The sequence below is a fragment of the Diadema setosum genome, chromosome 1 (assembly GCF_964275005.1).
Source record: "Diadema setosum chromosome 1, eeDiaSeto1, whole genome shotgun sequence".
Lineage (NCBI taxonomy): Eukaryota > Metazoa > Echinodermata > Echinoidea > Diadematoida > Diadematidae > Diadema > Diadema setosum.
In genome coordinates, this window is record NC_092685.1 from 3,384,867 (window position 1) to 3,398,258 (window position 13,392).

A 13,392-nucleotide genomic window follows, 5' to 3' on the forward strand; every position below is an offset into this window, starting at 1 on the left:
AAATAATGAGAAGATTTATGTTTGTCTGTGAGTGTGAGCTCGGCAATCACCTTCAAGCATGAGAGAACTGACTTTCAATCTCTCGAACAAGTAATATCGGGGAAACAGCTCTGATCTCTTCACCAGACAACAAAAATGAGCGAGACATGCTTGCCATCAAGAGAGTAATCATGAATTTTCTTTCATTGTCATTTCTTTTTTGCAAATATCAGCAAGTCAGAGACACTTGCCTTCAAAGCCTTCATCATCACCTGACCTTTTCTTCATTTTCTCCAGTCACAAAATACTAAATCTGAGGTTACTAAGTCTGTGGTATTCATGGAGCCAGCTAATGCAAAGTTCACACCAGACATGTCAATAGGCCTTTTCTTAAGAGCCAGTCAAGCTGTGGATATACATACTTAACAGATAAAGGGAACTTGCTCTAATGCATACATTCTGAGGGTGACAAGACGATGACCTAAATCAAATTGTTTGCTGGAAAGGGTAGCCATACGGTCATATTGATGTCCTTCTTTTCATCCTATAGCATCTAATTTCACTAAATGACTTTATCTAGCATAACCACTTACCTGACACCCCTGCTCAGAATTTCCATATCTTTCATCCCCTTCTAATCAAACCCTACAGAATGCCAGGAAATTGACAATTTGCAGCTAGACTAAATGGATTATACATTTTATTGGTCATTACTTGCAATCTTTTTAGTGAATAATCAAAGTTGGAAGGAAATCTTTTTTTTTCCATGATACTGATGTAACTTGCTGTTGCATAATGGCAAGCACCCAGTCAATGACTGTGCAGTGGTGACATAGAGAAAGGTTACTGAGATTAGAATTCTTGTTTATCAACTACATGCATTATTACAGCACACATTTGCATAACAATAGTTACAGATATACTATACAAAACCCATCAAACCCATCAATAGATCACCCAAAGTAAGATCAGTTCTCTCATACCTCCTTGGTAGTAGGATGAATAGTAAATTGCACTCTTTGTCCAGCCTTAGCTTGTGTATACTCTCATCATCAATTCATGAAGTCATGCTTTAACCTCAGGAACAATTTTTCCCTATCAAAGCTTTGTTAATTCAACAGTATGACATTTAAATAAAACACAATGCCTTACAAAGCCTTTAGATTTAAAGCTTTTCGGCACACATTGTTTTTCTTTGTACATACAGGTGTACCTTTGTATTCAACTCATTGGTCATTCCACTGGCTTTAAATGCCCATCTGTCCCTGTAACTTACAATAATTACCATTACACAAACTGGGCCCCCGACTTGATCTTATGAAGAAAATGACCCCACTATATATAAAATAACAGGATACACCTGCTCCTTCAAAGATTGGATTCATTCAAATGATTTAATGATTACTGGTACTCTATACCTTGCCACATGTCTAAGAGACAAAATATATTCTGTTTAACCACCATGCATTCCATTTGACCTCAACCCCCCCCCCAAAAAAAAAAAAAAAAACAAGAGACCCGTGGGTCTAGCGCTCACCTGAGTATCGCAAGTTCACCTTTCACGCAGTCACTAATCTAAAGTATTCACAGCTCTACTAAAATTTGACCAGGCATTCTCAAGTAGAAGATGAAAATGTACAATAAGGGCCCAAATTTTTTTTTAAAGATTCCTTAATTTGGGGGGATTGGGGCCGCCTGGGGCCCTCTGGGTGGGGCATGGTGCCCATTTTGATAAATTGAGATCCTGACCCCCTAGGGATGCTACCTGCCAAGTTTGACGAAAATCCATCATGAGGTTTTCAGGAAGAAGATGAAAATGTACAATTCAGGCCCCCATTTGGACCTTCCCAACCCCCCCCCCCCCTGCCCCCAAGAGGGGCACCCCTGGATCTGCTATGAACAAACTTGAAACTACAGTCATTAATGTACTCACTCATAGTATTATCTTAGCTCTATAACTTCTGATTCTAGAGAAGATTTTTTGAAGATTCCTTCATTTTGGGGGGTTTGGGCCCCCCTGGGGGCCCCTGGGTGGGGCATGGTGCCCATTTTAACAACTTGAGATCCTAACCCCCTAGGGATGCTACCTGCTAAGTTTGGGGGAAAATTGGTCATGGGGTTCTCAAGAAGAAGATGAAAATGTACAATTTAGGCTCCATTAGGACCCCTCCCCACCATCCACCCCTGGGTCCCAAGGGGGGGGGGGGCACCCCTGATTCTGCCATGAACAAACTTGAAACTACAGTCATCAATGTACTAACTCATATTATAAACTTAGCTCTATCACTTCTGGTTCTAGAGAAGAAGATTTTTAAAGATTCCTTCATTTTGGGGGGTTTGGGCCCCCCTGGGGGCCCCCTGGGTGGGGCATGGTGCCCATTTTAACAAATTGACTTCCTAACCCCCTAGGGATGCTACCTGCCAAGTTTGATGAAAATCGGTCTTGGGGTTTTCAAGAAGAAGATGAAAATGTAAAAAGTTTACGCACGACGGACGACGGACGACGCACGACGCACGACGCACAACGCACGACGCCCGACGGACACCGAACGAAGGGCGATTGCAATAGCTCACTTGAGCCTTTGGCTCAGGTGAGCTAAAAAGGGGAGAAAACAATACAAAAACTCAACTGTCTTTTGCCAGCATTCTCTATTATTTTCAATCAAATTTTGTCCAAAGATTGCATTAGGTGTCAGAATGAAATATCATGGGTAATATTTCAGCCAAAATTGAAAAAAAAAAAAAAAAAACTCACACAAACAGTAATAACTGAAAGAATTCCTTGAATTTCTGCATTATGCCTTTGAATGCTTGGGGCAACATTCAGTTAAATCCTAAAGAGATGAAGATCTCCTTCACGGAGGTACATGTAATGTTGCATGGGCACTGTGAACTGAATGAAGAAATGATGTCTAGATACAATATGTTCTTCAAGGAAAACTAATCAAAAGGATATACACAGACTGGGTCAATCAAAAAAGAAAGAAAAAAATATATATATTATATAAGCACATGCTTTCTTCTTGCCTTCTATACTACATGGAAAATACACTGAAGACTATAGTGCCAAACACAACATAAAATTCTTGTGAGGCAATTTGCCAAATTGTATCACAACATAAAATTCTTGTGAGGCAATTTGCCAAATTGTATCCAAAGGATATGATGTGATGTACACAGGCAGGGTCAATTAAAAATAAAAAGAAGATACAAATAAAAACACATGCTTTCTTTCTCAGGTCTGTACAAAAGGAAAGGATGCTGAAGGCCTAAATGTCAAACATAACCTAAAATTCTTTTGAGGCAATTTGCCAAGCTTGAAGCAAATATAACGTGACCATGCAGTCTTCCATCAATAAATGCCACATTAAGTGTTCTGCCTAATAAAGTTGTTCCACATCACACCACCTTCACTATCACTAGTGATGAGAGTGAGATAAGTGTGGGTGTGTCCATCACAAGATGTAGGTAACATTTGAAGTATTCCCTATCTTAAGATGCTTTTGTGATGCAATTGAATTCTTTACTCATTGTCTGATGTGGCTTTGAGCTTTACCTGTGGTGACGTTTATTGCTTTTAAGAACAAATCTTCTAAATGTCACGTTAAAAATACCTCCAGCAAATACACAGCTCAAAATACTTATGAAACTGCCAATAGAGAGCACTCAACAAAGGGACTAATCTTAGATCAAATAAAATTGTACTTCTATGCATTTGACTGAAGAGTTTATTAAGTGATATGAGGGAGTAACACACATACACACACACACAGATGTTTATTTGGCAGTGAATTACGAATGGGTTGGAAAAAAAACCTCGGAATTCCTGGATACTTGACAAAAGTGCACAAGACACCTACAAATGTACAACTTGTATTGTACATGAGACAAAAATGAAATGAAAGATTTTCTTGAGCTCCATCATGTAAGATCATACAGTTTCATCTTTTTTTTTTTCTACATCAACTTGTCTTTACCACTAAGAGCAACAGAACTTTGAATGTACAATCAGGGTATTCTTTTGTAATCTCTGTAAAAGTACATCAAATTACATGTAGTGTGGCTACTTACCAACAAAAGGCTACATATTTCTTCACTGTACAACAGTCTGACATGCACTGGTACAATGTGTCATGCTATGTGCCCAATATATGTAGATCACAGTGCATTTGGCAAACATTGAGTGCTCAAGTTGACTCCGAAGGAGGAAGAGTGTGGGGAAGGGTAAACTGACACTGCCTTGAAGTAAGACTGTTTCCTATTCTGGGTGAAACCGATTCTTTCTCTGGTCAACTGGAAAGTTCCTGAATCTAAAAGACTCACATTAAACTCTTCACATCCTGTATTCAGAAGTTTTCCTGCTCTTTGTTACATCCACTTTTGAATTGGAAACATAAACCAATATGTCAGATATTCAGGGATGTAAATTCGCACGGAGTGGACAATGCATGCGAAAGACTCAGTCTACACTGTATAAAAAGGGTACTAAATGTATGTGTAATCTTGACAATGCAATGATGAATCTAAAGTTGGTGAAATGCTGTACTGTTAATAAATGTTTGGGTCAGGATCATAATTTTACTAATATTTCAGAAATAGCAAATCACTTGACACATACATCCAATGAAGGGGTTTAATGACAGGAACAAGTTGCACTGGGTCCAATAACATAACATACCCAAGGAACCTAATAATCATAAACATGAATGGTAAACAGCTTTAAGCTGTGGACAAAACCTGTGAACTCAGTGACACAAAGGGTAGATTATGTTACCATTCAATGGCTTTTTGTTAGTTTTAGAGTCTTAAAGGGACAGGCTCATGATACACATCACATTACAGGCAACTTCACACTCATAAGTTCCCAGTACACAAGAATCATGGCAAGATATCATTTTAATTCTTTAGGTCTTTATGGTTTACATGACAGTATAAACTTTAAAAACACATCGATAGTACTGGTAGTATGCTCACATCTCAAAATAAACTTCCATCTACAAGAGATACTCATAATCTAGGAACCAATTAAGATTGGAGCCTAATAATCATGGTAGTCATTCACTGCACTAGCAAAATAAAATTGATTTTTTTAAAATGATACTGATATGGCATGAGGTACAATTCACACTGGCTAGAAAGAGCTACAACTGTACATCTCCTATGTATTATGATTGCTTTGTGAAATATGCATCAATTAAGTCCATCACCATCCAACATTTACCTAGTTTCCTGCTATATCAATACTAAACCAGATATGACACATTAATTATTTTAGTGCATGTTTACATAGTCACAAAGGTTGCCATGGAAGGGGTAAAGGACATACATTGTATCACTATGGCAACAAAGATGTCATAGCCTTGCTATTGAAATATTGGAAAGATATAATACCAACAATCTCTCACATATCAGAATAGATAAGATTAAGTAGGCCTACTTGCAAAATATGGTGGATGTTTATTTGTCATGCAGAAATAACTCAGCTGCTACAACTATATTGTTGTAGAAAGTCTATAACACCACACCCATTCGATTTTAATGCACTCATATTCCATGCAGTAGTTTTCATACACACACATAAAAACACAAGTACAAATGCTGCCTATGAGCATTTTAAAATTTTATGTCTTGTTTCACACTACAAGTTTTTGTGGAAAACCACAATTTTACAAATACTAAAATGGAACCCTGAATACTTCAAAAACACCCCCCCCCCCCCAAAAAAAAAAAAAAAAAAACCACACACACACACAAGAAAAACAGACAATGGGGTTTTGGTATTATCCCATGCTACAGAGTACCAAGATTAATGAAAGGGTAGTGGAGTCATTTCAAACACAAATCTATCCCCATTTCAGCTCCTATTGGTAACTGTGCACCTGTAATGTCATGGATACAGTATAACATTCAACTTACATTTCCAGTGTAACCTGATAAAGTAAAATCCTTTCCTCTTTAGGTACAATGTTGTAAATAAAATATATCACAGTAAATAGAAAAATGAAAGGAAATGAAATTACACACACACACATATCTTTTCTGATGGTTCAGAAAATAGGACAAATGATCTGGCAACCATCCTCACACAAAAGAAGCAAAACAAACCAAACCAATGAGCACAATACATATCTAAAAGGTTTGAGATAACACAATCACACTTTACATTTTCGTGCACTTTTGACTACATAAAATCCCAAATAGGCACATATATTGCACTTAAAGCCCACACAAAGTTCTGGTACGCCTCCAAAAGTTGTCAAATTTCGCTCCCAAATGTGAACGTATGCCTAGGAAATGTGTGGAATAACGCTGTAATAACAAGATATTCGATGGGTAACGACGAAAATGTGAAATATTAACCAAAAAATTCAGTCTCAGAACTTACCCGAACGGGGTCAGGCTAAACTCGGACTCAGGGATAACTCGGCCTCACGTTGACAGCGGGATGAGTTGTATTGGTTGTCCCTACTCTGGATTGTACAGTGTTGTACTATGGGAGCGGCCTGTATAAACTACATTGTAGCGCTTAGCGTTCTGGCTACTCGCAGTAATGGTCCGAGTTGTTACAATGTGCGCATCAAAAACCTCTTTGGCGCGCATGCAAAATTAGTGTGTGCATATCAAGCACCTCTAAAACAATCAAAGACGCTTGATAAACAACAACAAAAACTTCAAAGACCGCGCGTCTCAGCAACTGAGGTGATGTGTGTATAGGCTTGCACCATTTGTTTTGTACAGGATTAGCACGCACTTTCCTGTCTGTTCATAGGCCTCGTTTGGTATTATACAGTAGAATATGGCGATCACGAACTACGTGTAAATAATCTGAAATAGGGTCAAGTTTTCCTTGAGACCGAGTTAGTCTGGAGCCTTCTGGAATAAAAGTCGGTTTTCCGACTTTTATTATTTTTCTCAAAATACTCCAAAACGACTCATCATTCCGGCAAACCGCGTCAGCCAGGTAAGTTTCTTTGTAGACTCTTTCTATATATTGCAAGCAAATATGAAATGGTGCTAGACGGGTTCTCAAGCCCTTACCAGAACTTTGTTTTCACTTTAACCATTCTTCATGCCTACAAATTTCAGCAGAAATGAAACAAGAGGGATTATTGCATTTATGTTTACGAGTCCTCCCTTGAGGCACATTCTCTTTCAGAAAGCAATAAATGCAGAAATCCTTGTCATACAAATCTGTTAAAATTGAATGTACATTGTACTCATTCATTGCATTCTCATACCTTTGCTGCTAGGTGCAACATTGTGCCATGGCCTGGGTTGACTGTATTCAGCGCATCCATTAATTTGGCGTCCATCTTGGCATTACGACCTGAAAAAACAAACAAAAGACAAATGAACAGTAACCAGCCATAAATCAAAGGCACTAGATAAGATCAACACCTCTCCAATTTGCCTGAATGGCCATTCGTGCAAGTATGATACATTCAACGAGCTAATGTCTACTATCATCAAATGGTAATAGCCTAAAGTGAATCTTCCACTGCCTCAGGCAAGTTGGAAAGTTGACTTAGCCTTATTTTTAATAGATAACTCACTCAGACACTGCATGTTTGCATAGAGTAATGTATATTTTGCAAGTTTCTTCCTTCTACCATACAACCACCATAAAATAACTACTACAGCTTGATCTAACCCTGGGCCAACAGCAAGTAACTGTGATAAAAAGAAGTTTACACACATGTTCATGTATGATGGCCATTGACATTACACTACACTACTGGTATAATGTCACATCTTTACTATCAGAAGCATTCTCGAACACAAACTCAAATGTGTTTGTAATCAAACAAGAAGTGGTAAGGAGGAAAGAAGTGTGTAGTAACCCAATGCTTGAAACTCACCTGAACAACGAGGATATTTGATTTTACACCACAGTAAGAAAATCACTGCCTTATACAGTGTAAGCCCCACATAAAAAGGTGGAGCGCACAGGATCTATTCAACCATACAAATATAGAGAGGATTCTATTGACAACTACCTGAGTTCCCAGCATGAGTGAATGCACAAACAGAAAGACACCAACCTCAGGTGACACGTGGCTACTTTAAAATCTTGTTTTTTGAGACTATCAGTACACAGGCGAGGCAAAAGAAAAGAAAAGAAAAGTGATTCTGACGTAGGCATATGATTTATATCCATCTTCACTCATACTGAAGGTATAAACCTTGCAACAGCTAACTGAAGTTCCAGGTCAAGTTTTTCCTATACTCTTTAAACTGTCATACAGCTGTAGGTTGGATTGGGGTGGGGTCATGATCCAGTGATGTCTGAAAACGTCTGAGTGCCAAGAGGCTGCTACACATACAACTACAATGAAAGTGTTAAAAATATACACCCATGGTTTGCCACAGGTTATGTTAAATGTCCTTGTACAGTCATATAAGGATATCTCACACCAGAAAGAGATGAATAAATGGCTAATAAAAAATGTAAAAAAATAAAAAAATCTGTGTATTCTTTTTTTTGAAGCTTTAATACTTGAAAGGAATATGTTTCATTTAAAAAATGCTATTCCACTTGGTGCTCCTTCTCTGAAAAATTTATCTAGCCCACAAAGAGAAAAGAAAAAGAAAAAAGAAAACACAGGCCCATCTGATCAAGTGAGCAAAGACTCGGTAGACATACATTGCATACATGCATAGATCTCTGACATGGCATCATACTGGCCTTTTTTTTCAGCTGCTGAGTCTACGCCGTTTCTCATGCACTGCACTAAAACCTTTCATGCAGACACTGTCTGTGATGGACATGAATAAACTGAATAAGATTTCATTGAAATTACTAGATGCTAACCATGTCGTATTCACACTGAGCATGCATTCCTGAATGTGAACTTACAGTTAAAATCTAACTTACATACCTACATGGACAAAAAATAACTGGTACATGTCAGAGAGAATGGAAATCATTCGATATCATCCCCACAGCCCTAAACATATTCCAGCCAAAATATTCAATCTTCAGATAAATCTTGGTAGTTTTTCAATTAATGTTTTGTGATTATCATTTCTGTATCTTACAGTAAGTGTCATATTTTACTTTGAATTCAAACAGTAAAGTGATAAATCTTTATAGCATAGGCAATCTCAACAATTTCATAGGTACAAACAATTTGGGGAAATGGCCTGTGTCTTCTGTTTGGTCCTGCTTTAATGGAGAGTTGGAAGAGAGAGAGACTCCCATCTCTCTTTATTGCATGAACCAATAACTGAATACAAACAGATCAAGGCTGCCCTTTCATGTCATGATCAAGTTGAGCATTTAAGACAGTCAAATACCCAATAAAAAGTGGATAGTAGAGTTTTAATTTTCTTGGACAGACAAACAATTCAAAACAATCTACAGCCTTTTCCCCCTTTGAAATGACAGTGATGACTGCTCATAATGATAGCTCACCGAAAGTGAAAACATGTCAGTAAGTAATCAATGTCACTGCCAATCATGACAAAAAGACAATCAACTTCTACTCAAGCCTATTGCTTCTTTGGCTGTGCTAACAAACTCTTGATGAATAACTTGTTTATCGGTACTTAAAACTCTAATTTACTCTCAGAATCTAGTACACACACTCACATGCTTACATCGTACTTAATCGTTTATTCGTTAATTGTTTTATTCAGTGAACTATTCATACATAGACATGACATGACAGTACTGACTTGACCATGATGGTTGAGTGACAATATACTGTACAGCAGTAATCCAGAAATGGTATTAATGCATCTCATAATTTAAAAAGTTTAGGAAATTGTAAATGGAACCCTACAGTACACTGTAGACCTTTGGTACACAATGTTTGAATAACATTTGTACTTTCACATTTATCACTGCTCTGGCCTAACAAATGGAAAGTGTTGGCAACTCTAATCATGTGAATGTTCCTTGGCAGAACCCCAATTCCTTTCACATTAATTATCACTCTGGCCTAACTCAAGGAAAGTGTTGGCAATCTCATAATAAAAACTAAGAATGATTTTTGGCCAAATTCCAATCAAACTCCTTGAAATCTATGTGTAAAGTCACTTAATTCTGTGAATAGCCACATTTAGTTGGATCCCCCCCCCCCCCCAAAAAAAAAAAAAAAAAAAAAAAAAAAAAAAAGAGAGAGAAAAGAAGGAATGAAAATTTAGACTCTTGCTCTGGTACTATAAGAAAGGATTTATTTGGAGAGGTTTAGTTTCTGAGTGATGAGACTGCAAGTGTCAAAGGTTTAGCATTTATCCAGTCATTCCTCAAATTCTGATCTTGATTTGAGTAAGAACGTAATTGTGAATTCCTAGTCATTCTCTAAACAGTAAAAACACTGTCACAGGAGATTATTCCTTTATAAACAAAAATCAATATTCAGAAAGAAACAAGTCAACAAATCATACTTTAGACCTTAAAGAATCTTTCTAGCTAAACAGGAAAAAAATGCAATGTGATCTATGAGATCACAAATTACCCATTTACCCAGGTAGTCAGTAACCACATACAGAGAGCTGTAAATTGCTTGTGATAGGTGTTTCTTCACTAAAATCTATTTAACAACTTATAATCAATTTCTCACTGGTTCCAAAAGATAATTTTAACCTGCCCACAATTTGCTCAAGTACTAATACATAAATGATATAGTCATCAACTCCCCTAAGTTGCTGACATTTCCGAGTTTACTGGAGCACAGCAATCCTGACACCTGACAGACTTGTAGCATCTCTGCCACAATTACTGTGGAGCTGTTGTGGCTCCGTGGATGAAGCAACGGACTGCCAATCTCATGTCCATGGTTTGAGTCCTGTGGCTATGGCAGTTTTGCCAGTAAGGAAGGCATTTTATCATCCCTGTTTAGTTCTTCAGAGGGGAGTGAAAGCTATCAGTCCTGGGGTCGCTTCCTTACAAGTATTCATTGCTTCCTTGCCTGCCACATTAAACTAATCATAATTTATATCATAAATCACAACACACTTTAGCGGAAGTATTGTGATCCAATGATGAAGCAGTAAGATCCCAATAAATCATGACTTACAGTAACTGACCATTTCCTGACAGCAATACAATCATCTTAATGTCAATGAACTCATGTCACCTACTGTTTGTATTATATGTAATGCATACTCATGGTTAACAAGTTTGTAACACTTTGCACATATGCCACACAGACAGAACTACATATTAAGATTTCCATAATGTCAACGAATATGCCAATTGCTATCTCTGTGCCAAGCCATAAGCAGAGCAGCTTACCTTCAATAACCCTTTGTGTATTCGCTACACAAGAAAGGAGTGACAGAACAGAGTTCCAATGTGCAATTAAGTACTGTAAAACCAGGAATATTTACAAGAAACTTAATTGAACTGGAGCCACTATGGACTTCTTCACAGCAAAGTGGTGACTGTCATTCAATTCATTGTGTGAAGATACAAACTTCCACATGCATTTACTTTAGCGAATCTTAACTCCTCGTGAAATTTGCCAAATTTGCAAGTACAATATATAATGTAAAACTTCATGTGAATCAGAGTAAAAAAAAAAGACCTGTTCCTTTACATGGCATTTTATTGTCAAGTGCTTGAACAATGCAGGTACCCCGAGCATGGAATATGAACCGTACTTACACTAGCTATGATGCAAGGCCAGTGTGGATAAACAGTGAATGCAGAAAAATCAACATCGAGTATCTTCTAAAGAGAATGATTTCTTGATACAGTCATTGTTTCTGTGAGTGACAAATTCTATCATATGCATTGTTAACGGACACTTTCACCTTCGTAGACATGTGGATTGAGTGAATGTGGCAATATTTGTAGAACACATAATTAGTACAAGTTTGTGGAAAATCTAATAATTCCTTCAAAAGCTATTAATTATTAAAGTTTCAGTTCCACCATCATTGCATGAGAAGACTACTGCAGTTTGCGTTGCAACATACACAGAATGAATACAGAAAATATAAAGAGAATTCCATAAAATGTCTTTTTTTAAAGTACACATTCCCTCGACTTGTACTTCTCTCAAAGCTCTCTGAAAGAGGAAAGTCAGGCACGTTCTTTTATTATGCAAGAAAAGTGAAAATATGTTGAATTTTCTTTATATTTTCTTTGTATACTGTTTGTGTAAAAAAAAGGAATATTCGCGTGAATTATAATTTTGCGAATTTAGCGAGCAAAGATTTGCAGAATTGAAATGCATCCAAAATTTCTTGTTGACACTGCATGCATTGAATGCCAGTGACAACTCACAAAAATTTCATGCCGTGAAAAAGGCTGTCAGCTCTAATTCACAAAAATTTCATTGCAATTCTTGTTTTACAGTACATTGTTCCATAGGCATGTGACATAACAAACTGCAGTAGTCTTCTCATCCAGTGATGGCAGCGCTGAAACTTCAGAAATTCATAACTTCTGAATGGATTCACTTGTATGATTTTCCTCAAACTTACAGTGATATACATGTTCTACTAATATTGCTGCATATAATCCACACATCATGACCAACTTGTCCTTTAAGTTTTTATTTACTCCATTAGACAATAGGTACCGGTATATATATATATATATATATGGAGTCTATACTTATGTATTTTAGGAAGTTTACTTAGCAATTTCAGATGTCTCAATAGTCCAAGAGAATCCTCACCCAATCAAGAACATATGATCCACAGAATCTCTCTTCTTTTTCTGGTTCAGTCTGCCTCCTTCAAACTTGAAGATTCTTGCAAACTTTGGATGTGTGTGCAAGTAAGAGCAGTCCACGGACTTATCGACTGCTTTGCAGTGCAGTTTCAGTGCTCAGTGGAAGGATATTCCATGTTCTTAGTGTTCTGGGGAAGAAAGACACTTTGCAGTGTTCTGTTCTGGAGTGTGGTACAACATATCCTTGTGCATGGAGAGCTCTTGTAGGCGTGGCAACCAGAGTGATGCAGGACTGGGTTGGGAAGTTTATGCAGTGGTGGTGGAGTTTGTACATCAATGTGAGTTTGGACTCTTCTCTATGCTGAAGGAGGGAATGCCAGTGAAGCTCTTTTAGCATCGATTGCATACTGGATGTATTGTGGTACCTATTAAGTGTGAATCGGGCTGTTCGTCTGTTTGAGTTGGTGTAGCTCTCTATTCCACACGAGGGTTGACGAGAGTTTTGTAGGCTCTTGTTTTCAGTCCTGTGGAATTGATGTGCAAGTTGCATCAGAGGAAGGCAAGAATGTTGTTGGCTTTTTGGCAAATGCTGTTGATGTGCCGGTTCCATTTCAGGTCAGGTGTAATTGTGATCCCGAGGTATTTTGTTGAGTTGACAGCACCAAGGGAAGTTTGTTCAGAGTGTACTTGTGCTGTATCTTGTTCTTTTTCCTGGAGATTGTTATCACTTCACATTTTTGTGAGTTCAGTTCATCATCCATGTGGAAACTCATTCTCCAAAC

General features: G+C 37.6%; 1 protein-coding gene across 1 annotated transcript in view; it reads right to left on the reverse strand.

Annotated features, from left to right (window-relative positions):
- The window catches only part of LOC140246534 (uncharacterized), a 39,463-nt gene that overhangs the window by 21,860 nt on the left and 4,211 nt on the right, over positions 1–13,392 (reverse strand). The window contains exon 2 of the mRNA XM_072325879.1: positions 7,218–7,306. Coding sequence (XP_072181980.1) covers positions 7,218–7,306 — 89 coding nt within the window. The remainder of the gene's footprint in view (positions 1–7,217; positions 7,307–13,392) is intronic.